The sequence below is a fragment of the Gopherus flavomarginatus genome, chromosome 5 (genome assembly GCF_025201925.1).
Source record: "Gopherus flavomarginatus isolate rGopFla2 chromosome 5, rGopFla2.mat.asm, whole genome shotgun sequence".
NCBI lineage: Eukaryota > Metazoa > Chordata > Testudines > Testudinidae > Gopherus > Gopherus flavomarginatus.
The window spans coordinates 4,838,493-4,865,985 of record NC_066621.1 but is presented as its reverse complement, the minus strand read 5'-3'; the positions used below and the strand labels follow the sequence as shown (position 1 = coordinate 4,865,985).

General features: G+C 46.2%; 1 protein-coding gene and 1 long non-coding RNA gene across 11 annotated transcripts in view; one reads left to right on the top strand and one right to left on the bottom strand.

Annotated features, from left to right (window-relative positions):
- The window catches only part of LOC127052932 (uncharacterized), a 39,070-nt gene extending 37,353 nt beyond the window's left edge, over window positions 1-1,717 (top strand). The window contains exons 3-4 of the long non-coding RNA XR_007774905.1: window positions 561-668; window positions 1,501-1,717. This is a non-coding gene — a long non-coding RNA (uncharacterized LOC127052932). The remainder of the gene's footprint in view (window positions 1-560; window positions 669-1,500) is intronic.
- LOC127052767 (zinc finger protein 436-like) overlaps window positions 1-27,493 on the bottom strand; it is a 57,827-nt gene that overhangs the window by 16,065 nt on the left and 14,269 nt on the right. Inside the window, exons 1-7 of one of the 10 annotated variants that reach the window (XM_050956756.1) lie at window positions 27,262-27,418; window positions 26,005-26,055; window positions 25,441-25,582; window positions 25,128-25,219; window positions 24,750-24,876; window positions 4,001-4,114; window positions 3,366-3,620 (exon numbers count right to left, since the gene is read on the bottom strand). In XM_050956756.1, coding sequence (XP_050812713.1) covers window positions 3,366-3,620; window positions 4,001-4,114; window positions 24,750-24,876; window positions 25,128-25,219; window positions 25,441-25,543 — 691 coding nt within the window. In that variant the 5' untranslated portion in view covers window positions 25,544-25,582; window positions 26,005-26,055; window positions 27,262-27,418. Of the gene's footprint in view, window positions 1-3,365; window positions 3,621-4,000; window positions 4,115-4,335; window positions 4,463-4,713; window positions 4,806-4,995; window positions 5,138-9,388; window positions 10,158-24,749; window positions 24,877-25,127; window positions 25,220-25,440; window positions 25,583-26,004; window positions 26,056-27,261; window positions 27,419-27,493 lie in introns of those variants that run through there. The other 9 variants (XM_050956761.1, XM_050956760.1, XM_050956758.1 and 6 more) reach the window with 9 other exon arrangements.

Genomic DNA, 27,493 nt, shown 5'->3' with positions numbered 1-27,493 from the left:
CCAATGTAGAGAACAATCTTCCAGTCACTGTAGTTTACATATTTCTTATGTTGATAATCACACAATAATTAGTCAATAATAAATGAATAGCTAATAATGGATAGGAATTTTAATTGTGATTATATGCTTAATGAATAGCCTTCTCTTAAATTTAGATTTGGTTAACAAGTCAGCTTTGAACGAATTTATTAAACAGTCAAGACAGCACATACAGAGAGGCTTACAATTACCCACATCTGTGGAAGGCCTTCTCTGTAGCTGCAGACAGTCTGGATCCTGTCTGCAATGGTCTTAGTTTCTTATGATTTCTTGTGGTAGTTATACCCTGGTAACTCTTCTTAGTACAACATTCCAACCCTTATCAATTTCCTCCTTTTGGTGTATACTTCTCCATATCTTAGGGCTTGTCTACACTATGGGGGTAAGTCAACCTAAATTACACAACTCCTGTAACATAGCTGGAGCTGACGTATCTGAGGTCGACTTACTGCGGTGTCTACACCGCACTGCATCGACGGGAGATGCTGTCCCGTCAACTTACCTTACACTTCTCATTCCAGTGGAGTACCAGAATTGACGGGACAGCGATCTGCGGTTGATTTAGCGGGTCTAGTGGAGACCCGCTAAATCGATGCCTAGTGCATCAACTGCAGCAGCATCAATCCCCGGTAAGTGTATACATGCCCTTAGACTCTTACCTCAGTTCCCTTTTTCTTGTAATTTTCCAACTGTTTCAAAACTCACTGGTTATTCATTGTTTATGGCCTTTTTTGGCCATTTTTATGCATTACATATCTTGTGAATATGTTGCACTTAGTACAGTGCAAAAATATATTGTATAACATAAAATCTGGGTTACTGCATTGTAAAACTCCATTCCTTGCTAGATGTTTTGCAATTAAGAAAAAGCTATCATGGGAATCTTGCCTCCAGGCAAGCCGTAAAATCTTTCCTGACCTATCTTTAAGTGTCAACACCTGTGCCTGTTCCACTTTGCTTATCCTGACACACATACCCCAGTTGTTTACAACCTAGTTACTTCCTTGTTCTGTTAGTACCACTCCATATTCCTTACTCAGCAAAACATCTAGGACTTGCAATTAATGGCTAAATCATCTGCAAACAGATCAGTCTCAGTACATCTCCATTCCTTATTTCACCAGCAAGCATAGCAATCGGTCACTAATATCCTTTATAGGCTTTGCAGCTATGCAAAATGTTAGGGGACTTTGGCTCATAAGCTAACAAATCACACTAAGGCTTAACCGACTGTAAGTTAATTGGAGCATTTTCTGTTTTCCACTTCATACCCTGCAATCTGCCCAACTGTGGTTTGTAGGAGTAAAATGGGAAACATTTTGGGTAGCTCTTCCATAGAGGAGTGCAGAGTGATCCAGTTCACTGTGAATCAGTGAACTGGTCTCTTCATTATTTACCAAGCCCCTGGATTAGAGTGTCATCTGCAGACTTTATCAGTCGTCATTTTATGTTTTTTTCCAGGTCATTGATAAAAATGTTACATAGCAGAGGATCAAGAATGGATCTCTGCAGGACCACACTAGAAATATACCTGCTCAAGAGGATTCCCTGTTTAGTTACATATTGAGACATCTCAGTTCACCAGGTTTTAATCCATTTGTAGAGTTCCATGTTAAAAAGCCTGTGTCTTCACAATGTGCGGAGGATGTCATTTTGTGCTCCAAAATAGCATCCTCCCTGTGTGTTCAGGGGCCAGGTGGAATCGTCCCACTGGCACAGCCAGTCAGGACTCACATGGGAATGCAATCTATGCATTGCATCCACAGATGGCATGCCACTGCTCAACTCCCAAAGTTCAACTCCACTGCCTTGAAATTCCCACTAACCACCCCCAAAACCCATCGAAAGACCAGTTCCTCTCTTCATCAGCTTCGTCCCCCTCCCATCATCATAAACAGGGCGATACTACTCACCCATCCTCCTTAAGCCTTGTATTTTAGAATATGTACGGATGGAGATTGTCTCACCAGAATAATAATAAAAAAAAACAACCCACCACTCCACTGTTTTCTACCACTGCAATTATAGATCTGTTTAATCTGAAGCTACATTTGTTGTATGGAGTTGCTTTCTCAAGTGCAGTTTGGCCAAGTGTTGAACAAGATTTGGTTTGTGATTGAAGCCTTTCCCGCATTCCGTACATGTGTGAGGCCACCCTTCCCGGTGCGTTAACCGATGCTGGGAAAGGGAGAACTTCTGACGAAAACTTTTTTCACAGTGAGGACATTTATAGGGCCTCTCCCCAGTATGGACCCTCAGGTGTTTAGTCAGAGTAGATTTCCGCCTGAAGCCTTGCCCGCATTCAGTGCATTTATGAGGTTTTTCCCCTGTGTGGGTTTTACAGTGACTGGAAAGGTCCCCTTTCCGCCTGAAGCTTTTGTCACAGTCAGGACACTGATAGGGTTTCTCTCCTGTGTGGATTCTCTTATGCAGAGCAAGGTACGAGCTCTCTCTGAAGCTTCTCCCACAATCAGTGCAGCTATAGGGTTTCTCCTCTTTGTGCGTCCGTAGGTGTTTACTGAGTGTCGACTTCCGTCCAAAGCTACTCCCACAGTCAGCACATACATAAGGTTTCTCTCCCGTGTGGCTTTTTTGATGCCTTCGGAGGTGTGAGTTCTGGCGGTAGCTTTTCCCACACTCAGCACAGCTGTAACGTTTCTCATCCCGGTGGGTTTTCTCATGCAGATCAAGGGCTGAGCTGCTGCTAAAGCTTCTCTTACTTTTACTTTGTGTGTTCAGTTGTGCTCCCACCTTGGTTTCCTGGTAGGCAATGGTGCAGTTCAATTTCTTAGAACTTCCTTCGCATACATCAGATTCACTGTCTTTTCCCCCTGCCGGGTAAGCTGGCTGCTGTCCTCTCCTTCTTCTACTCTTAGCAGCATCTGCCCGTTCACACCTCTGAGATGCCTCATGAGGCTCCGCTCCCACTGGCTTTTTCTGTTGGGGATGCTCATCCTTGTTCTCACTCACAATCCCCCTGTTAAACCCTCTGTGCATCTCTTTGTTGTGGATTCTCTGATGCTCAATAAGTCTCTTTCTCAGGATAAATTGCTGGCCGCACACTGGACACTTATGGGGTCCCTCTGACTTGTGGACTACGTAACGATGAAGAACAAGGCTTGTCTTGTGTCTGAAGCTTTTCCCGCATTCATTACATTTATAAGGTCTGTCCCCTGTGTGACTTCTCAGATGTATCTGAAGGCACTGTTGTTGAGAAAAGCTTTGGCCACATTCATTACATTTGTAGGTACCCTTTCCTGCACAAGTTTGCTGACAATGCTGAATGAGGAGCGAGCATTTATTGAAACTTTCGCCAGGTTCAGTACCTGTGTTTGGGCTCTCCCCCGTGCAGGCTGTCTGGTGGGTGCTGGTCTCTTCGGATTTCTCTAAACTTCTTTTGCTATGAGGGGATTTACTCCTGCTTGGAGGGTCTTCCCAGAGCCTCTCTGTCCTGCCCTGATGCTCACTGGCATCTCCCCTCTCAAGGCAATAGTGTCTCCCTGAGAACATCCTCTGTGGTTCTGCTTCTGTAGATACTACTTTCTGGGCTTTTCCCTCCTTCTCACTCACCGTCCCAGCACCTGGTGGGAGAAAGAGAGAATCCAGGTGTGATTCATTGCCTGTGCTGGGTGCAGATGGGGCAGCAAAGGGATTTGTCTCTGATTAGAAAACTTGATGGACAGGAAGCAAATTTCCCTAATATTCCCCTAGAGGAATGAGGAGGGGCCAGTTCTGACTCAAAGTCCCATCTGAACCTTAAGAAAAAGGCTGGGGGAGGAAAAGGCTTCAGGGTCAGGCAGGACAAGTGGGTGCCAGGAGTGACTCCTGCCCTGAGGATAGGACATAATACAGAGTGAGATGAGATGAAACAGAATAGGAGTAGGCCTTAGTGGGTTTGCTGATATCCCAGCTTTTCCCTCAGGCCCAGATGGTTTCCTGATTGGTGTCCCTCATTCCTCACCAGTGCTAGTGGCTCTTGCATTCTTCCTTTCCTCAGAGCGCTGGAGATCTGGGAACCATGGCTCTTCCTCTCGCTCCATCTGGGACAGCCCATCTGGTTTAGCGATCAGAAATCCTGCTCATTGGAAAGAGGTACATGCATCACAACGGGTCAAGTATTTCTCGATCACTTAACAACAAAGGACAGCAAAGAAAATCTTGGAATGAAGGGGAAAGACACAATCCATATAGGCTTCAGTATCCCCTTTCGGCAGACTGTCTGGTGGGAAATGGGCTGTGTTCTTTATAGGAGATTTAGGCCATGTCTACACTATGGGGACTAGAGCAACTGCTCACCCAATGAGAGGAGAGTCTCGTAATTCTCCTGCATGACATCTCTGTAGAGTTCCTTCTGCTTTTCATCCAAAAGAGCCCATTCATCTTCAGAGAAGTACACGGCCACCTCCTCAAACGTCACTGGCATCTGAAATGACATGGGTCCCCCACTCAGCACCTGTCTGGTCTGGCCACAATCTCACCATTCAGACACAAGCTGAGCAGCAAAGGGCAAAGCTATCACTGTAAATGCAGCGTTATGGCGGGGGAGGAACCCCCTTTCCCCACCTCCTCCATACAGCAAGAGATGCCAGACTCAGCCTGCCCACAAATCTCCCCATCCCTCCAGAATTCAGCCCCAACTCAGGCCACTGAAACAAGCACCGTTTCACAACTCACCATAAAGCCAAACCTACAGAGCAAGGCCACTATATCGTGGTCTCCTTCATTCTCCTTAGCATAAGGAACAAACAAATAAGGTGCAGGAAGATCTAAAGAATGATAAAGATACCGTTAGAGGGACCCACACAGACACATATGCTCCTGGACCTCACCCAGCCTCCCCCCACCCAGCCAAATGCTGTTCCAATGATTTCATACAGGCTGCCTTTGGGACTCCTCTCCCTGCTGTACTATCCATGCTCTCCAACACTACATGCATCTCCACACACAACTTATTACCTAGTTGCCGTGAATACTGCAGCTTCTCTCTGAGGTCACAGCTCAGTTGTGGTCCTGGGTGATGGAACCTCTGTGACCTTGAGCTGGACAGTGGCTCCATCATCTCAGAAATCCCTTCTCTTCCGATCACACAAAGTGAGATCTGGGAAACATATATGTTGTTAGCTCTGTGTGAGGGACAAAGGTAGCATCTATGGGGCAGTGACAAGTGGCTCTCAGATTCTGTACTAAACAGAGTTATTGATAGCCGATGGGCCTGCCAAGCATATAAAAGGGGCTCTGTGTCCCCCTACATTTCCATCTTCCAGTTTTCACCAATATCAGTTGCGTTCTGCACATTGATGACCAGAAGAGATCCCTCAATTTTATATTTCTTCTTGTAGCCTTCTGCCCAAACCAAACCTTCTTCCTTCCTGGGAAGATTTCTTCTTCCTAGTGAACCTTTTCTGAACACAGGTGATGTTACCTCAATTCTGCCTTTTATTTGACTGGTCATGGCACCTAGAAATAACAGATCACAATTGCACTACTGCAGGTAGTTGGCTCTTTTTATTCATTTTAATGAACATCATTATTATTTATTTGTGCAGGGCCTGTTCTAGCCATTTTACTGCTCCAAGCACGGTGGCACACCGCGAGGGGGCGCTCTGCCACTCGCCGGTCCCACGGCTCCGGTGGACCTCCCGCAGGCATCCCTGTGGAGGGTCCGCAGGGACGCCTGCAGGAAGTCCACCGGAGCCGCCTGCCGCCCTCCCGGCAACCGGCAGAGCGCCCCCCGCGGCATGCCGCCCGAAGCACGCGCTTGGCACGCTGGAGCCTGGAGCCGGCCCTGTATTTGTGTTACCTTAGAGCTCAGGACTTTTAATCATGGGGCGAGATCCCATTGTATCAGGCACTGAAAAAGGACAGAACAAAAAGACAGTCTGTACCCCAAAGAGCTTCCCTTGTAACATAATCCCTCTACACTTCTGGGGAATCACTCAAAGGTTTTACAATTTTCTCATCAGTAGGAATTCACAGAATTTTATTTAATGGCAACCTTTTTGTCTGAACTTGTATCAGATCCAGATTTAACTGTTCCTTTTTCAAGACCCTTAAGGAATTTGAAATGTAAAGTATTACATCAGGCTTTCATTTCAACTATATGCCTTATTCCATTTTCCTTTAGCTGTAGAGAGTATTCAAGAGGGGGGAGGAGGGAACCCTGACAAGCAGTCTTTTTGATGTTCTTATGGAGGGTAACAACATTCCTTTTTGGGGAGAAAGGAGAAGAAGTTAGTTGAAATGGGCTGGAGCTGGTGCTTCTGTTGTTAAAGTTCTGATCTCATTTCTGTGAAGACAAAACGAAGTAAATGCACAGAAAAAGGGAGAGGAAAGAACAGTAAAGATAGAAAATGCAGTTTTGTCTCGCATGCTGACTCGCAACCCCACTGTTGTAGAAATGGGGCAGAGGCGGGGTGTACTTGGTTGTATTGTAAGGTTTGCAAGTTCCTCATCCCAAAATTGGGATTTTCAAATCTTATTTGATTAGCTTATATGATTTACCTGTGTCCCGCTTCATGGTTCAAGATGTATTTGTCACATTCAGATCAAAAAAGTTTTGACCCTCAAAACCGAGGACACACTTTATTTTACATTGATCATTTGGACAAGGGTGCCTGTCTGCTAAGCCATCTCTTACTTAACAGGTAGTAATTTCCAAACCATCCTAGTATAACCAAGGTATGGACTAAATCTTTAAAATTCCCTTGGTGCTTTTGTCTGAAGACATTGGCTAGTGGGCAACAATCTTTAATTTCCCATTTCAGCTAGAGAGAAATTTAGATTACACTAACGAGTTTAAAAGCAATGCTGTCTGTCACTCTCACTTCCATAGCCTCCTAGGGACTGTCAGAAAAGTAACGCTATGTCTACACTCCACAGACTATGCTGGAGCCCAGCATAGCCCCCTAGTGCAGATGCAATGTACACTGACAGAAGTGTTTCTGATGGCAAGTGAACACCTCCCCGAACAGCATTAGCTATGCCACCAGCAGCGTTTTTCTTTCAGCACAGCTGTGTTCGCACTGGGGGTTTTGTCAGCATAGCCATGTTACTGAGAGTGTGTGGTTTTTCAGCCCCAACTGACATACCAATGCCGGCATAAGCTTTAAGTGGAGACCAGGCCTTAGTTCTTCTTTTAGAGTACAACCAACTTTTGGCTGCACATCCAGAAGTGCAGCTGGTGCTCTTGCTTTTTCACTGTTTCTTTTGCCTGGAAGCTGTTTACCTTAAACTAAACTTTACAGAAGCAAAACATAAAGGGATAGTTCCAATAAATAACCCCCAAATTCCTTGTTGAATGTAATTAATACTCCAGTTGTATGGGGGTTAGACTGACTTTGCATTCACAATTGGAATTGCCAAAGATAAAACTACCTAAGCATAACATAGGATCTTTTAATTTCTCACTTGCATTTCATAGAATTATAGAAATGTAGGGCTGGAAGGGGCCTCAAAGGGTCATCCAGTCCAGTCCCTTGCGCTGAGGAAGGACCAAATGAACCTCCTAGAACATCCGTGACAAGCGTTTGTCCAACCTGTTCTTATAAGCCAGCGATGATGGGGTTCCACAACTTCCCATGGAAGATTATTCCCCAGGTAAATTCCCCTTCTAGCTAGAAAGCTTTTCTTAACAGTATTGGATCCAGGACTGACCCCTGTGGACCCCACTGACCCCACTAGATACACCCTCCCAGTTTGATAGCAAACAATTGACATTTACTCTGAGTAATTTTTACTCTTTGAATAATTTTTTCATCTACCTTATAGTAATTTCCTCCAAACCACATTTCCATAGTTTCCTCATGATAATGTTATCTGGGACTGTTAGAAGCCCAGCTAAAATTGAGATATGTCAATATTTATCCACTAGGCCAGTAACCTTCAGCCTGCTAAGTGCCATGGCAACAGCCAGCATTCAAACTTTTTAAACCTTTTACGAAACATGCAGAAAAACAAACAAAAAAAAACCAGTTAAGCCATTTGAAATATGAAGTATAAAGCAAGGCTTTCATTTCAGCTGTACCCCTTATTCTATTTTCCTCTATCTGTAGGAAGTTTTTAGTAAACGAGGGAGGAGGAAATTGTTCAGAAGTCTTTGGTGGTGTTATGGAGGGTAACAACATTCTTTTTTGAGGGGGAAAGGAGAAGAACTTAGAGGAAATGGGCTGGATCTGTTGTTTCTATTGTTCAAGTTTGATCTTGTTTCCTTGAAGACAGAACGAGACAAACGCACAGGAAAAGGAAGAGGAAAGAACAGCAAAGATAGAAAATGCAGTTCTGTCTCGCATGCTGACTCTTACTTGTAACCCGGCTCTTGGAGAAACAGAAAAATGGAAACGGCACTTGGTTATACTGCAAGGTTTACAAATTCCTCATCCCAAAATTGGGATTTTCAGATCTTGTTTGGTTAGATGACATATGAACTGGTCTCATGTTAATAAAGATAAGAACTTACAACTCACTTTATTTACACCTAAAACAATCTTAACAGTGCTGCTGTTCTCTGTCTGAAAAAGTTTAGAAACACACTAGCTCTTATCACATTTTGACTGAATGGCCAGAGTGGGTAAAGATCGAAAAACTCTCCCAATCCCATCCCACACCTCCTCCATATTATAAAACCCTCTGATTTTTCAAATAAGAACATTAGCAGATGGCTTTGCATGCCGAACCCAAACAAATTCAAACACACTTGGATAACAATTGCTAGTTTGCCAGCGTTTCCAGCTACTGAGTATGCACGTTAATCTTAACCAATTTGTGTCCATTGATTTCTGATCCCACACTCTTCCAGTTTATCAAACACAATCGTAACAGAATCCTAGAGTTACAGGATTTACAAATCTCATTTGATTAGATGCTATCAAAATCACAGTTAAACCCTTCCCAGGTTAATAAAGCTAAGAACTTACAACTCACTTCATTTGTAGCTAAAAGAAATTTCAAACCGTGGCTGGGTGGAAAAGCTTCCCCCACTGATTTATGATCCCACACTCCTCTCGTTTACCAGACATGAGTTTAACACAATCCTACAGTTAGATCAGCAGGCCTGTTTGTTCTGAGTAACCCAATCTGTCTGCCTCCCTTTTGTACCTTTTCTCATTAGTAATTTTTATAGGTGACTTGAACATTTTAAAAAATTTTAGCCATTTTTCCACAATTGGGGTAGACCTATCTGGCCCCAGTTATTATAACAGGTGTACATGTAATGTAGTTTTTATTACCACAGTGCTTCGGAGGTGTACTCCTGGACCATGATCCCATTCTGCTAGGCACAGCAATGTGAAATGCAAGTTTGGATGTAAATATCACTAGGCAGAATCATCACTAAAAGGAAATTAGTACATACAGTTTTCTTTCTCCGGCTATGAACTCCGACAGTTCTTCTGTCGCTGAGTCTCTGGGTTGAGGAAGATTTTTCTTGGTGGTTTCTAGACACTGTGGAACAGAGAGATTCTAGTAGGGTAAAAATCTTCCGTAACTCAGGAAACACCTTTTCTACAAGGATCAGACGAAGTGGGCATTCACCCACGAAAGCTCATGCTCAAAAACATCTGTTGGTCTATAAAGTGCCACAGGATTCTTTGCTGCTTTTTCTACAAGGAATTCACTGCTTTTCAAATATAGTTGGTTTTCAATCAATAGCACCAAAGAAATTATATTTTCAGAGGCTTTCACAGGAAGCTGTGAGCTTAAAGCAAACTCTACTGCTCTGTGTCTGCAGCTGGAGGAAAGAAGTTCCTACTTCATTCACAACAGAGCCCTGAGCTACTTCCGCTTTTTCAATAAAAAATAATCAACAAACGAGGAGGGTTCTTTATAGCTCTTCTCCATTTTCAACCCGCCACACTGAAGAAATTATTCTGTTGAAGGAGTCCTCAGCAGGAAGCTTTTCATTTAAAGCAAACTCTACACTCGGAGTCTGCTTGTTACAACAGGAACATGCTGGAGTAAGGAACTTCCCCTTCCTCCCCACCCCACAGGGGGGAAGAGCCCTGAGTTATTAACCCTTTTTCAGTAGTAAGCAATGATGAGATATGGAGGGCCTCTACAGCTTTCCAGCTTTTCCCTTTCAAAGCATGCGGTTGGCTAGTGTGGAAGGGAGATACACTGGCACTGAGAGAGAGACAAATCTTTTTGGGTTCACGTGGATTAAAGAGTTACCTTATTAGCAACTCTTTTGTAACTTTGTCATTTCTACAGTGTTATATTTTACATTGTTTTCATTCACTGTCACATTCTTAAAGTGTCCAGTTTTAGGTAACAAACTTAAGACAAATCGGAGAGGGGCCAGAAGACAGCAAAATAAATAAGTAAATAAAATGCGAAGAGAGTCAGAAAACCTGACCTATGAGGAAAGGTTAAAAAATCTGGAACGTTTAGTCTTGGGAAAAGAAACCGAGGGTGGACTTGATAATAGTCTTCAAATATGTTAAAGGCTCCTGTAAAGAGGATGGTGATCAATTGTTCTCCATGTCTACTGAAAACAGGAGAAGCAGCAATTGGCTTAATCTACAAGAGAGAATTAGATTTGATATTAGAAAAAACTTTCCAGTTATAAGGATAGTTAAGGCCTAAAACAGGTTACCTACAGAAGTTGCAGAAATCCCCATCACTGGAGGTTTTAAAGAACAGGTTGCACAAACCCCAGTCAGGGACGGTCTAAGTTTACTTGGTCCTGCCTCAGCATGGGGGATGGATTCGATCAGTGGTTCTCCACTTGTGGTCTGTGACTCCTGGGGATCCACAGACTATGTTTAAGGGGTTCCCCAAAAGACTTAGACTGAAAACAGAAATCAACTATATGTAGAGACAATAGATTTCCAAAAGGGTCTGCACCTCTATTAGAAATCCCCAAAGGTGTCTTTAAATGAAAAAAGGTTGCGAAAAATGGGATTAGATAACCTCTTGAGGTCCCTCCCATCCCACTCCATTTCAGGGACTCCCTATAAACCTTCCCCAACATCAGGGGCCCAGTGTGACACCTCACTTCCACCTCTGCCACATGCCAGGGGGTCTGTGTGCCTCTGTTCCCCATACCAGGGTCCCCCATTGTCCCCTGCATGTCCAGGGCTCTGTGTGCCCTCCATGCCTTCCAATTCTGCCCCACCATTCTTTCTTTTCCTTTGTCTGGATGATAAGTCATTCAGGGTGTTAACATTTAAACTCCATTGGCACATGCTAATGGGGGTGTTGTTATGCCCGAAGTGGTTAATGGCGGCCATTAACTGGTTCTTTGATCTATAGACAATTTCAGAGTTTTTTAAAGTTAATGGGGCTGCTAAGCATAAGCTAGGGTCTCCGTGTGTCCCCCATATTCCTCTTTCTACTTTTCTGATTTTCACCAAAGTGTATCAAGGCCTAGAACATTCCCTGAAATTGTCGAATTAATCAGATGTGGTGTTCAAAAGCTATTACAGACAAACAGAGAAAAGCCATCAAGTTGAGTGCAGGGTTTCATAAGTTGGGCCAAATATTTGATGTGTAGTGCTGATGCCTTAGTCTACACTGCAAAGTTTTGCCAGCATAGCTATATTGGCTAGGAGTGAGGGGAAAAAATCACACGCACCCAGCCAACATAGATGAGATGGCACCCCACCCCCAACAGAACAGTGCTTCTGAGAGTGTAGCTAGTGTTATTTGAGGAGATGGGGTAGACACGCTTGCAGAAAAACTCCTCCTGTTGGTGTGCGCTGTGTCTCCACTCACAGGCTCACTGGCCAAGGCTCTCTGGTGGAGACAATCTCAATATGTCAGTTATAAGGGTAGTTGCCCTAGTCGCCTGGTCAGCAGCAGAAATGAAAAATAATTTTGTGAGGTTAATGTTCTTTATGGCCTAAATGGATCAGTTTATTCATACCTTTTCTCATGTTAGTTCTAGATATTGTTTTTTTACAGGCTTTTTTTTTTTTAAAAAAAGCTTACATTAAATTTAGAAGGATTGAATCTTTGCTTTTCATTTTTTATGTTGTGATGGTTTTAAAGTTTGCAATTATTTCATTGAACACCATGGTTAACTGCCATTTGGTTTGAGATAGCTTATTTCACGTGGGAAATTAGTCTGAGCTATAGTGGCAAAAGCACTGTAGGAGGATTTACCAGTTTCTATAAACGTTTTCTAGTGTAGACAGGACTGTAAGCCTGGTCTACACACACATATTGTACTTTTACACCTATTTTGGTTGGTAGCATGATTTCTTACCAATATAGTTATCTCCTAATATGAAGACAGTTATACCAGTATATAGCTTCCTTATACTGGTATAACTGTACTGGTACTTCTTTCCTATATAAGAATAAGCACTTTTGAAACAAAATAATTATGTCTGTGGGGGCAGGTGTGTGTGTGTTTGTGTGTGCTGTACCACTTTAAATATACTGGTATTGTAAAAGCACTACACCTTGTATGTGCGGACAAGGCCTTTTGTAAAAACAACAAGAAGTCCGGTGGCACCTTAAAGACTAACAGATTTATTTGAGCATAAGCTTTCATGGGTAAAAAACCTACTTCTTCAGATGTAGAAGCAGGTTTCTTACCCACGAAAACTTATGCTCAAATAAATCTGTTAGTCTTTAAGGTGCCACCGGACTGCTCATTGTTTTTGTGGATACAAACTAATGCCTGGTCTATACTAGTCTGTTATTTCGAAATTAGCCAAGTTAATTTGAAAAAAAATGATTCCATCCTCATGACCAAACCGGATTTTTCGATTTAAAGGGCTTTTTAAATTGATTTCTGTACTACACCTCAGAAAGTGGAGTAGAACTTACATTGAGATCACAATCCCGGGTTAAAGGTATTGTGGATGCAATTCAATGTTATTGGCCTCCGGGAGCTATCCCAGAATGCTCCCTTGTGGCCACTCTGGACAACACTCTCAACTGCGATGCAGTAGCCAGGTAGGCAGGAAAAGCCCCAGGAACTTTTCAATTTCATTTCCTGTTTGGTCACCATCACAGGTGACCATGCAGAGTCCACCATCACAAGAGATCACGCAGTCCCGGATTCACAGACGAGCTCCAGCATGGTCCGAACGGGAGGTACTGGATCTCATCGCATGTTGGGGAGACGAGTCTGTTATGGTAAAACTACGTTCCAAAAAAAGGAACGCAAATACGTATGCTAAAGTCTCCAGGGCCATGATGGAAAGAGGCTATTCCAGGGAGCCAGAGGAGTGTCGTACAAAAATCAACGAGCTCAGGCAAGCGTACCAAAAAGCCAAGGAGGCAAACAGGCACTCTGGGTCACAGCCCCATACATTCTGCTTCTCCCGTGAGCTCCATGCAATTGTGGGGGGTGACGCCACCACCACCCCACCACTGTCCGTGGACACCTGCAAGGGTGGAGTTGCACGGAGCGAGGAGGAAGAGTCATTGGAGGAGTGGAGGAGGAGGAGAAGGAGGACAGTGCACAGGCGGCAAGTGGGGAATCCGTTTCCCCCCCTAGCCAAGAACTATGCTTAATGCTGGAGCCAATAGCCTCCCCCTATTCCCAGAGGCTGGTCCAGATTAGAAGGCAGAAAATTGAACTCAGGAAGACGTGTTCACTGAGCTCATGCAGTCCTTCCGCACTGATAGGACCCAGCCGAATGCATGGAGGCAAACAACTGTAGAGTCCCATAAAGCATTACAGGAACACAAAGAGAGGAGGGACGTGCACGATGAGAGCAGGCAGGACGCTATGGTCAAGCTCATGGGGGAGCAAACTGACATGCTCTGCTGTATGGTGGATCTAATGTGGGAAAGGCAGTAAGACCACAGACTGACGCTGCAGCAGCTGTATAACCGCCCTCCCTCCTCCCTAAGTTCCACAGCCTCCTCACCCAGATACCCAAGAACATGAGTGAGGAGGCTACGGGGACCCACACTCAACCCCAGAGGATCGCCCAAGCAGCAGAAAACTGGCATATGCGAACTTCCGATTTGGTTTCTCGACTTGTCCTTCCCTCCTCCTCCACCACCCCAACCCAACCTCTCCCCTCCCCCACTCTGCCTTCTGATTTCTCTCAATGTATTGTGCAACAAATAATAAAGAACATTTTTTAAACAATTTAGACTTTATTTCCTTTCATATATATAGGGGGCAGGTAACTTCAAGAGAAACAAACACAATTGTCACACTGTACCCTGGCCAACCATGAAACTGGCTTTCAAAGCTTCTCTGATGTTCAGCGTGCCCTGTTGCACTCTTCTAATCGCCCTGTTTTCTGGCTGTGCGAAACTGGCCACCAGGCGAATTGCCTCGACCTCCCACCCTGCCATAAATGTCTCCCCCTTACTCTCACAGAGATTGTGGAGCACCCAACAAGCAGCAATTACAATTGTAATAGTGGTTTTGCTGAGATCTAACCGAGTCATTAAACTGCGCCAGTGCGCTTTCAAACATCCAAAGGCACATTCTACCACCATTCTGCACTGGCTCAGCCTATAGTTGAACTGCTCCTTACTACTGTCCACGGTTCCTGTGTACGGCTTCATGAGCCATGGCATTAAGGGGCATGCTGGGTCCCTGAGGATAACTACAGGCATTTCAACATCCCCAACAGTAATTTTCTGGTCTGGGAAGTAAGTCCCTTCCTGCATCTGTTCAAACAGACCAGAGTTCATAAAGATGTGAGCGTCATGCACCTTTCCCAGCCATACCGTGTTGATGTTAGTGAAATGTCCCTTGTGATCCACCAGTGCTTGCAGCACCATAGAAAAGTACCCCTTGTGGTTTATGTACTGGCCGCCCCAGAGTTCTGAGGCCAAGATAGGGATATGCGTTCCGTCTATCGCCCCATTGCAGTTAGGGAACCCCAGTGCAATAAAGCCATCCACAATGATCTGCACATTTCCCAGAGTCACTACCCTTGATAGCAGCTGCTCAATGATTGCTTTGGCTACTTGCAGCACTGCAGTCCCCACAGTAGATTTGCCCACTGCAGACTGATTCCCGACTTACTGGTAGCTGTTGGGCGTTGCAAGCTTCCATAGTGCTATGGCCTCTCGCTTCTCAACTGTGAGAGCTTCTCTCATTTTGGTGTTTTTGCACATCAGGGCAGGGAACAGCAAGTCACAAAGTTCCATGAAAGTGGCCCTATGCATACGAAAGTTTCACAGTCACTGGGAATCATCCCAGACCTGCAACACTGTGCGGTCCCACTAGTCTGTGCTTGTTTCCTGGGCCCAAAATTGGTGTTCCACGGCATGAACCAGGCCCAATGCCACCTTGATCTCCCAATCGCCACATGCCGTGCTTCTAGGAATGTCTGTGTCCATGTCTTCATCACTATAGTAATTGTGTTGTGGTCGCATCCTTGCTCGGTTTTGCAGGAACTGCACATACTGCTGGACAATGCATGAGGGATTTACAATGGTCAAAACTGCAGCGGAGATCTGAGTGGGCTCCATGCTTGCTGTGCTATGGTGCCTGCATGGGTAATCCTGGAAAAAGGGTGCGAAATGAGCTGTTTGGTTCAAGAAGGCCGATAAAAGGTGGTAAATGGTTGTCTTCTGTAGCTTTCACAAAGTCAGGAAGCTCATTAGAGCTGCAAGAGCGAAAGAGCAGAGCTTTCAGCGGAAACGTGAGCAGGAGTTTGTGGTGGAAGCTGTGTGGTTCTGTTCACGATGGCTGAAAAACGGCAGGGACTTGTTGCCTTCTATAGCTTCCATGGGAGCCCAGGACAGACAACATGGAAAAAGCAGCGGAAGCTGTGCGGCTCTGTTCATGGTAGCCGAAAAAGGCAGGAAATGGTTAGATGAAAGTATAGATAGAAAGACAAGAGGACATGCAAGGTGGATTCACAGTACCAGGAGACAGGCGGTGCACCGTGCTGCACTGTCTGCTGGTAATATGGCATCTGTCATAGCTTTCACGGAGGGAGGAGTGAGTGACGGCACACATCCAGAAACACCCACGAGAATGTTTTTGCCCCATCATGCACTGGGAGCTGAACCCACAATTCCAATGGGCGGCAGAGACTGCGAGAACTGTGGGATAGCTACCACAATGCACCACTCCGACATTCAATGCTAGCCTCAGTACGGTGGACGCACTCCACTGAATTCACGCACTTTAGTGGGGACACACAAGACCAAATGTATAAAATCGCTTCCGAAAATTCGAATAAAATAAGTTCAAATTAATTTCATACTATAGACGTACTCCTAGAAAGCAGTGACTCTGACCTGGTCTACACTACAAACTTAGGTCAACAGAAACCGCCTTTGCTCGACCTAATACTGTATGCGTCTACTGTATGCCGACTCCAGGCACCAGCACACCAAGCAGGTGCTTGGGGCGGCCAACAGAAAGGGGCAGCATGTCCAGCTCTTTGGTGGCGGATCCCTCAGTCCTTCTTGGAGGGAAGGACCTGCTGCCGAATTGCCACTGAAGAATAAAGCAGCAGCGGTAGAGCTGTCACTGAAGTGCCGCAGATCGCAGCTTTGTTTTTTTCCCGCCGCAAAACCACTGGAGCAGCAAAAACACTGGAGCCGGCCCTGGTGCAGGTACAGCTCTGATCCAGCTGAAGAAACGTAGACATCTACGAAAAGATCGCATGGAGGAGAAGGGATACACCAGGGACACGCAGCAGTGCTGCATGAAAATCAAAGAACTTCAGCAAGCATACCACAAGACAAGGGAGGTGAACAGTCATTCTGGTTATGCACCAGACATGCTGCTTCTACAAGGAGCTGCGTGTGATACTCGGCAGAGACCCTACCATTACTTCAAAACACAGCATGGTTACCTTTCAGGAGTCAGAGTCCCACGCCATCTCAGGCAACAATGAGGAGGGGCCTGAAGTTTTGGATGAGGCAGAGGAGGAGAATGGGAGACAGGCAAGTGGGGGATCCATTCTCCCAAGAGCCAGGAGCTATTTTTAACCCCAGAGCAGTCCAGCTGGTCGCAGGACAGAATCATGGCTAAGCGTGATGCCAGGGAAGGCACCTCTGGTGAATATGCAATTTCAATCAACTTGTAGGGGTTACGTGGTCTTATATTTTATGTTTAATATGAAGAAAAAGTGAGGTACGGTGGGTTTCTGCTTCCCAGAGGCTGCTCCAGCTACGCAGAGGGATGCCCCCCGCAAAAGACTGTTTATGTGCACAGGGATGGCCCAGGAATCCTCCCTGGAGATCTCCAGGAAACTTTCATGGAAGTACTCTGCAGTCCTTTGCAGAAGGTTCCTGAGGAGGGCTGCCTTATTTCTTCCACAACAGTAGGACACTTTCCCGTGTCACTGCATTATTAATTCTGCTGGCATCATTGTGTTACATAGCATTGCAGCTCAAGGACCAGGTCTGTACCCAGAATCTGGCAGTATCTGTTACCCTCACAAGACTGATATCACATAGGGCCACCTAGGGGAGATGGTGGAAGTTTTCATTACAAGTGCTCACACTGCAAACAATAAAGCATGTGATCCCACACCCATGGTGATTTCCGGGTCCCTCAACCACAGGTTCCCTAACATAATGGTGGTTTGGGTGGAAGGGAATGGCATTGACCTCAGAATCTGCAAGTCCAGGGTGCCTGTTATCAGCAGCATTAAGGGAAGGGGGTCCTGTGTTCTCATGGCTGTCCCACACCCCTCCCCTAGAGCTGCCTCGGACAAAGACCAGTCTTTGGGAGGGTTAATGCTGTCCCTGGTATCCAAGCACTGTCCATGTTGCCCACAAGTTGCAGCACAAGGCCTGTTGCTCATGCCCCTGGATCATACCTTGGCAGGAACAGCAAACCGGTTCACTGAATAGCTAGGGATACTGATTATGTTCTGGTTTGCACATCAGTGTAATAAGGGGAGTGTCTTAAATATCAACTTTATACTAGACACTGGGTATGCACTAACAGTGGTTGCCTTGTGCTTTGAATGAATGACAGTAGATAGCTTGGCCTTCAGCACAGCCTCCGCACTGGTGTATAGGCTCTCACAGATTAGAAGATGGAAAAAGAGAACATGTGATGACCTGTTCAATGAGATAATGAACGCCTCTGTGACAGTAGACATGGAGCTAAGAGTCTGGAGGATTTCATTGTCTGAAAAACTGGACACGGAGGGCAGGAGAGCAGCCCAGGAGCATGAGCATGCCATGAAGGACTAATCAGACATGTTGAGTTGTCTGGTTGAGCTTCAAGAAAAACAGCTTGAGGCTAGACTCCCTCTGCAACCTCTGCAGAACAGCCTGCAAACATTGCGCTATTCCCAATCCCCCTCCCCAAAACATTCCAGGAGGCAGGGGAGGCAGGTGGGGGGGATAGAAGGTGCAGTATCCCTTCCATTCAACACCGAGGGAGGGTACTAAGAACAAAAGCTGGTCATTTGAAGACCTCTGAGGGGCAAGACCTCTGTGCTTACCGCAACAAGCTGACTTGGTTTCTCTCCTACCAATTTTATCCCACCATTTACCCAAGGTTAAATTATTTCCCTGGTCTTTCAGTTTCTTTAAGTTTGTATAATTAAAGTCTGTGTTTTGATAATGAAATACTCTTTATTTATTGCAAGCATGGGGTGTGGGGGGCGGGAAGGGGAGGTACAGGGAAACTGGTGCCACAGAGATGATGATATGGGAAGGCACACTGCAGATAAGCTGTGCACATTACTGGGGCTCATTACTGAAATGGGTTTTCAAAGCCTCCCACAGACACAGAGGTCCTTGCTAGGCTCTTTTATTACCCTGGTATCTGGCTGCTCAAAATTAGCTGCCAGCCTATCCGCCTCCATGCCCCATTCCTGCGGAAGCTTCTCTCCCTTTGCCTCACAGATATTATGGAGCACACAGCAGGCAGCAATAACAAAATGAGGATATTGCTTTTACTGAGGTTTAATCTAGTAAGCAAACCACGCCAGCAACCCTTTAAACGTCCAAAGGCACTTTCCACTGCCATTCTGCACTTGCTCAGCCTATTGTTGAACCTTTCCTTAATGCTGTCCAGATGTCTGGTGTACAGCTTCGTGAACCATGGGAACAAGGGGTAGGCTGGGGGTCTCCCAGAATCACTATTGGCATTTCAATGTCATCAATGGTTATTTTGCATTTGGGAAAGAAAATCTCTGCTTGTAGCTTTCTGAACAGACCTGTGTTCCTAAAGTTACATGCTCATGCACCTTTCCTGACTATCGCATGCTGATGTCAGTGAAACACCCCCTGTGAGCCACCAGAGCTTGCAACACAATTGAAAAGTATCCCTTTTGGTTTATGTACTCCTTTGGAAGATGGCCTGGTGCCAAGATAGGGATATGCGTGCCATCTATTGCCCCACCGCAGTTAGGGAACCCCATCGTGGCAAAACCATCCACTATATCTTGCACATTTCCCACAGTCACTACCCTTCTTAGCAGAAGTTGATTAATGGCCCTGCACACTTCGATCACAACAGCCTCCACGGTGGATTTACTAACCCCAAATTGATTCCCCACTGACCAGTAGCAGTCCAGCATTGCAAGTTTCCCCAGAGCCATCACCACTCACTTCTCCACTATCAAAGTCATTTTAGTGTCGCTGCGCTTCAGGGCTGGGGAAAGCTCTGCACAATATTCCTGGAAAGTGGCCTTCCACATTCAAAAGTTCTGCAGCCACCTATCAGTGCTTGTTTCCCTGGCCCTGAAAGGGTGCTTCACCATGCTTAGCTGCTGCGTGACTGCCAGCAGCAACCAGGACTTGTTTCTTGCTTCTTGGCCAAGCACATGCACGACTAAGCCAGGTTTTCAAAAAAAGGTGCAAGAAAGCATGGGTTGCTTGCAGCTGACATTAAGGCAAGAAGGGAGGGAGGGAGCAAACTGCATCATGGGAGGTCAAAGCCATGTTCCCATTCCCCTCTTTGACAAGTTTTTGGTCCCATGAGGCATCGCAAACAATTCCCAACACTCCTGGCAGCTACTTGCACTGTGGGATAGCTAACCATGGTGCACTGCTCCTGCATCGATACAAGCACTGCCAGTGCGATGGACTTCACCAACACAACGAAAGTAGTCTGGACACACCTAACCGACTTAATTAATTCAACCTCTAGCCCCTGCAGTAATTAAGTCAACTTAAGTTTGTAGTGTAGACATGCCCACTGAAATGGACTTCGGACTCACAGTGGACGGACATCCAAACGTGAGCTCCCACTGTGATCCTGTGGCGAGAAGGGCTAATGTGATTCTTGGATGTATACTCAGAGGAGTAATAAGTACCTGTGTACGCCTTTGGTGAGACTGAGGCTATAATACTGTGTGCAGTTCGTCTTTTCACATTTTTAAAAGCATCTTGAAACACTGGAGAGAGGGTACAGAGAAGAGCCACAAAAATGATAACAAGACTAGACAAAATGCCTTACAGCAAGGGACTTAGAGAGCTCAACCGGTTTAGCTTCTCAGAAAGAAGATTCAGGGGTGATTTGATTAGAATTTAAATGCCTTTATGGAGAGAAAATCCCAGGACCAAAAGAGCTGTTTAATCTAGTGGAAAAAGGCAGAGCCACCGCCAATGACTGCAAGCTGAAACAAGCTAAGTTTGAATTAGCAATAACTACCACATTTTTAAAGATGTGAGTGATTAACCACTGGAACAAACTACTAAGGCAAGTTTATATAAACCTATGGAGCTGATTTCCACGAGATAGCATTGAGATTTGGAACTCATGGAATTTTGAAAAAGGATCAGCTAGAAACGTAGATAATGAGAACCTCCAGAGTTATACCAGCTGAACTAATATATAATGTATATATGAGGAATCTGTTTCAGGGCACAAACCAACAACTGGTTGACAGGATTAGGCAGAAACTTTTGCTAGGGATAGATTTTCCCATAATTGTCCACTGCGGGGTTTCCTGCATGTTCCAACCAAGCGTGTAGTGCTGGCCGCTGTCAGACACAGGACTGGCTGAACAATGGGTCTGCTCTGATGTATCTTTAGCCAATAGCACTATAGCCAGTTAGTGCATGGCAGAAAGCTGCTGTGCGGGTGGGGTAAGGCTGACTTACCCCTGTTCACCTGTCACCTTTAAAATTTCTCTCGCTAAGGGCTTGTCTACACCTGGAATTAAACTGGCATAAAATATACCAGTATAATTATACCTCTGTAACTCCCCATTTTGATGCACTTGTGTTGAGGCTCATATTTTGCCGTCCCTCTCCTTTATTACCAGAATACATCCACCAAAATCTAATAACCCCTTGCCCTGATCTAGCTTCCTCCACCTGAGGAGGCCTAGATCATCCCACTTGGCTCTGAAATGCTGCCACCTCTGGGGGAAACATGCCAGCTGTGCAACAGGTCCAGCAAAGCTACACAAGGAGTTAGGATGGTGAGGGAAGACCCTGCATCCAGCTGCAACTCCAGGAGAAATTTGGAGGGGTAGCAGGATGAAAGGGCCAGGGCTGGGATTTGCCAGGATTAACACCTTGAGCCCTGCAAAAACTGTTAGGGACTCTGTAAAGACCATGGCCTCTCCCTAGAGCCTCACTTGCCTCCCAGGAACTTATGCCACTATAACCGCACTGGCAAAATTATACCAGTACAACTTCCAGAGTAGATTACTTTAAAAAAATACAGTTGTCTCAGTGCCAAATACAGAGGTAAAATAACCTCTCTGTTCCTACTGGAGATTCCCGTTTATGCATCTCAGGATTGCACGAACTCTTTTGGAGACAGCATTGCAATGGGAGCTCATATTCAGCTGTTTATCCACCACAAACCTGAAATCTTTTTCAGAGTCTCACCTTCCCAGAATAGAATACCCCATCCTATAAGTACGGCCTACATATTTTGTCCTAGATGTATACATTTAGCCACATTAAAATGCATACTGTCTTCTTTTGCCCAGTGTGTGAAGTGATCCAATTCACTGTGAATCAGTGACCTGTTCTCTTCATTTTTTACCACCCCACCGGATTAGAGTGTCATCTGCAGACTTTATCAGTCGTCATTTTATGTTTTTTTCCAGGTCAATGATAAAAATGTTACATAGCAGAGATCCATTCTTAATCCTCTGCAGGACCACACTTGAAACACACCTGCTCAATGAGGATTCCCTGTTTAGTTACATATTGAGACATCTCAGTTCTCCAGGTTTTAATCTGTTTGTAGAGCACCATGTTAAAATACCCATGTCTTCACAATGAACAAAATGGCATCCTCCCTGTGTGTTCAGGGGCCGGATGGAATCGTCCCACTGGCACAGCCAGTCAGGAAGTCATATTCAGGGCTCACATGGGAATGCAATCCATGCATTGCATCCATAGATGGCATGCCGCTGCTCAACTGCCAAAGTTCAACTCCACTGCCTTGAAATTCCCACTAATCATCCCCAAAACCCATCAAAAGACCAGTGCCTCTCTTCATCAGCTTTGTCCCCCTCCCATCATCATAAATAAGGCAATAATACCCATCCATCCTCCTTAAGCCTTGTATTTTAGAATATGTACAGATGGAGAAGTGTCTCACCAGAATTAAAAAATACCACTCCACTGTTTTCTACCATTGCAATTATAGAGCTGTTTAATCTGAAGCTACATTTGCTGCATGGGGTTGCTTTTTCAAGTGCACTTTGGCCAAGTGTTGAACGAGGTTTGATTTGTGATTGAAGCCTTTCCCACAATCTGTACATGTGTGAGGCCACTCTTCCCGGTGAGTTAACTGATGCTGCGAAAGGGAGAACTTCTGACGAAAGCTTTTCTCACACTGGGTGCATTGATAGGGCCGCTCCCCAGTGTGGAGCCTCATGTGTTTATGGAGGGTTTCTTTCCGCCCGAAGCCTTGCCCGCATTCGGTGCATTTAAAAGGTTTAGCTCCTGTGTGGGTTTTACGGTGAGTACAAAGGACCCCTTTCAGTCTGAAGCTTTTGTCGCAGTCAGGACACTGATAGGCTCGCTCTCCTGTGTGGATTGTCTGATGTGCAGCAAGGTGCAAGTACTCTCTGAATTTTTTCCCACAGTCAGGGCAGCTATAGTTTTTCTCCTCTTTGTGGATCCTTTCATGTCTGCCGAGTGACGATCTGCAGTTAAAGCTCTTTCCACAGTCGGCACATACATGGGATTTCTCTCCAGTGTGTTTTTTCTGATGCCATCGGAGGTGCGAGTTGTGGTAATAGCTTTTCCCACACTCAGCACAGCTGTAACGTCTCTCTTTGGGATGGACTTTTGGATGCACTGCTGAGTTGCTACTGAAGCTTTGCTGGTCACTACTTGTACTCGGTTGTGCTCCCCTATTGGCGCTCTGGTGGCCAATGGTGCAGTTCAGTTTCTTGGAAATTTTTTTATGTTGCACAGATATGCTGCCTCTCTCCCCTGTAGGGCTCCTGTGCTGCCTTTCTGCAGGTCCCTCACTTCCACAGGCTTCTCCCCACTCAAGACTCTGGGGTCTGCCCAACAACATCCTGTCCTGCTCTGCTCTCACAAGCCCTTCCTTCTGGGGATTCTTGTCCCTGTTCTCACTCACCATCCCATCGTTCAACCCTCCAGCTGCCTCTCCTGAATGGATTCTCTGATGCTGAATAAGTCTTTCTCTCAGGATAAAGAGCTGGCCACAATCTGGACACTTGTGGGATGTCTCTGACTTGTGGACTGTGTAACAATGAAGAACAAGGCTTGTCTTGAGTCTGAAGTTTTCCCCACATTCATTACATGTATAAAGTCGCTCGTCTGGGTGAATTCTTAGATGTAGCTGAAGGTTTTCTTGTCGAGCGAAGCCTTTGCCACACTCGTCACACTTGTAGACGCTTTTTTCTGCACCAGTTTGTTGACAGTGCTGAATAAGGAGTGAACCGTTACAGACTCTTTCCCCCAGTTCATTGACAGTATTTGGTGTCTCCCCCATATGGGTTACCGGGTGGGCGCTGGTGTCTTTGGATCTCCTCAAACCTCTTCTGCTGAGAGTGGATTTCCTCCTGCCTGGAGGGTCTCCTCTCTGCCATCCCACCCTGCCATGACTCTCATAGGTACCTGCCACGTCAGTGCATTGTTGTCTCCCTAAGAACATCCTGTGCATCTTCACTCCCACAGCCTCTTCCTGCTGGGGACTCTCCTCATCTTCACTTCCTGTCCCGGTACCTGTTAGGAGAGAGAATCCAGATGGGATTCACTGCATGTGCTGGGAACCGGGGGCAGTAAAGGAATTTGTCACTGATAAGAGAACTGGATAGGTAGGAAGTAAATTCCCCCAAATCTTTCCACAGAAGGAAAAAGGGCCAGTTCCGCCTCAAAATCCCATTTAAGCCTTAAGGAAAAGACTTCGGCCAGGGATCAGGCAGAACAAGTGGCACCTGCCATGAGGAGTGACACCTGCCATGAGGGCAGGACACAACAATGGGACAGAACAGGGGGAGGACTCAGTGGGTTTGCTGGGATCCCAGCTTTTCCCTCAGGCCCAGATAGCTTCGCAGTTGATGTCACTCATTCCACACCTGTGCTAGTGTCTCTTGGGATTTCCCTTTCCACAGAGCGCTGGAGATCTGGAAACCACGGCTCTTCCCCTCGTCCCATCTGGGACAGCACATCTGGTTTAGCGATCGGAAATCCTGCTCATTGGAAAGAGGTACATGCATCACAACATGTCAAGTATTTCTTGATCACTTAACTACAAAGAACAGCAAAGAAAATCTTGGAATGAAGGGGAAAGACACAATCCATATAGGCTTCAGTATCCCCTTTCGGCAAGCAGATTGTCTGGTGGGAAATGGGCTGTGTCCTTTATAGGAGATTTAGGCCATGTCTACACTATGGGGACTAGAGCAACTGCTCACCCAACGAGAGGAGAGTCTCGTAATTCTCCTGCATGACATCTCTGTAGAGTTCCTTCTGCTTTTCATCTAAAAGAGCCCATTCGTCTTCAGAGAAGTACACGGCCACCTCCTCAAACGTCACTGGCATCTGAAATGACATGAGTCCCCCACTCAGCACCTGCCTGCTCTGGCCACAATCTCACCACTCAGACACAAGCTGAGCAGCAAAGGGCAAAGCTATCACTGTCAATGCAGCATTATGGGGGGGGAGGAACCCCCTTTCCCAACCTCCTCCACACAGCAAGAGATGCCAGACTCAGCCTGCCCACAAATCTCCCCATCCCTCCAGAACTCAGCCCCAACACAGGCCACTGAAGCAAGCACCTTTTCACAACTCACCATAAAGCCAAACCTACAGAGCGAGGCCACTATATCCTGGTCTCCTTCATTCTCCTTAGCATAAGGAACAAACAAATAAGGTGCAGGAAGATCTAAAGAATGATAAAGATACCGTTAGATGGATCCACACACACACACACGCTCCTGGACCTCACAACTCTACTAGGAACAGGGATTTACCCAGCCTCCACGTGCCAATAGACAGCCAAATGCTGTTCCAATGATTTCATACAGGCTGCCTTGGGGACTCCCCTCCCTGCTGTACTATCCATGCTCCCCAACATCACATGCATCTCCACACACAACTTATTACCTAGTTGCCGTGAATACTGCAGCTTCTCTCTGAGGTCACAGCTTAGTTGTGGTCCTGGGTGGTGGAACCTCTGTGACCCTGAGCTGGACAGGGGCTTCATCATCTCAGAAATCCCTTCTCTTCCGATCACACAAACTGAGACCTAGGAAACGTATACGTTGTTAGCTCTGTGTGAGGGACAAAGGTAGCATCTGAGGGGCAGTGACAAGTGGCTCTCAGATTCTCTATTAAACAGAGTTATTGAAGGCCGACGGGCCTGCCACACATATGAAAGGGGCTCTGTGTCCCCCTACATTTCCTGTTCCAGTTTTCACCAATATCAGTTGGGTTCAGCCCATTGATGACTAGAACAGATCCCTCAATTTTGTATTTCTTCCTTGTAGCCTTCTGCCCAGACCAAGCCTTCTTCCTAGTAAACCCTTTCTGAACTCAGGTGATGTTACCTCAATTCTGCCTTTTATTTGACTGGTCATGGCATCTAGGAATATCAGATCACAATTGCATTCGTGCAGGTAGTTGGCTCTTTTTATTCTTTTTAATGAACATTATTATTATTTGTGTTACCTTAGAACTCAGGACTGTTAATCATGGGACAAGGCCCCACTGCACCAGGCACTGAAAAAGGACAGAACAAAAAGACAACCTTTACCCCAAAGAGTCGGCTACCTGTCATTGCAGGGCTGAAGTTCAAAACTCGAGCCCCACCACCCTTAGGAAAGTGGGGAACTCACACCAGCTGCCTGCTCCTCTGGCATTTCTGGTTCCAGAAGGAGGCAGGGTCCAACCCCTGGGGGGGTCTTGGGGTGGTGTTACTACTTCGCCCTCCCCAATCACTGCCCAGGAAGCTGCTGTCCCAAGAAAAGACCCTGGTGGCCTCATCTGAAAAACACTGGTGTGGTTAGGGTCATTTGAGGAGCTGGGGCAGCCATGCTGGCAGAAAACCTTGTTCTGTTGGCCTATGCAGTGACTCCACTCACAGGCTCTGGTGGCAAAGCTATACTGGCCAATGCTCTGTGGTGGAGACAATCGCAGTGTTTCAGTTATTAGGGCAGTTGTCCTATTTCCCTGGTCAGCAGCAGAATTAAGAATTAATGGTGTGAGATTAATGTTCCTTATGGCCTAAATGGATCATATTCTTCCTTCCTTTTCTCATGTTATTCCTGGATATTGTTAGACAGGCTTTTTAAAAAGCCCAATTTCAATTTAGGAGACCTGAATCTGAGCATTTCATTTTTCATGCTGTGATGGTTTTAGTTTATGATTGCACTGAACATCAGACATTGCACCTGTCAAACTATTTGGGTTGGGGGGTGAGATTTCTTACTCATATAGTGATCTCATCATACGGTTACAGTGATACCAGGTTGGAGAGGCCGTATATCAGTGCAGCTTATACACTTTCCTATACAAGCACCTTTGTAACAAAATAATTATATCCACATGCAGGGCTGGCATGGGGGAGGAGAGGCTCTGTACGACTTTAAATACACCGGTATTGTTAAAGCAGGACACCTTGTGTGTGTGCACAAGGCCTTTTGGGATTACCAAGGCTTTTTTAAAAGTGCTGTTTCTCCGGAGAGTTGCTGGCTGGGCTACAGGGGCCCCGCCTGGGCTCTGGCTGCACAGAGCTCCCCTCTTTGCACCCCAGAAACTGGCTGGGTGGGAGGACCCTGCAAGGCTCAGCTGCACAGACACACACACAGCCCCCCGGGAACCCAGCTGGGCTCAGGCTCTGACCCCTTGTCGCGGGCACCACTCGCTCTGCTGCCGCTGCAGGGGCAGGTTCCCTCCCCCGGGCTCTGCCCCAGGCCCCGGACTCACCGCCCCCGCGGGGGACGGACGCGATCTCCCGGGTTTGTCCCAGCACCGACCCGGGAGTCCCGCCCGCCCGCAGCCAGACCCGGCCCGGGCGCCGGGAGGTTCCCAACGAGCCGCTGAGAGCGGGAAGTTCCGCCCCCGTGAACTTCCCCCCGCACCAGGCCCGGGCCCCCGGGGGGGGAATTGGGGGCGGGGCTTATTGAGGGTCCGCAGGTTTGTCTCACTGTCGGGACGG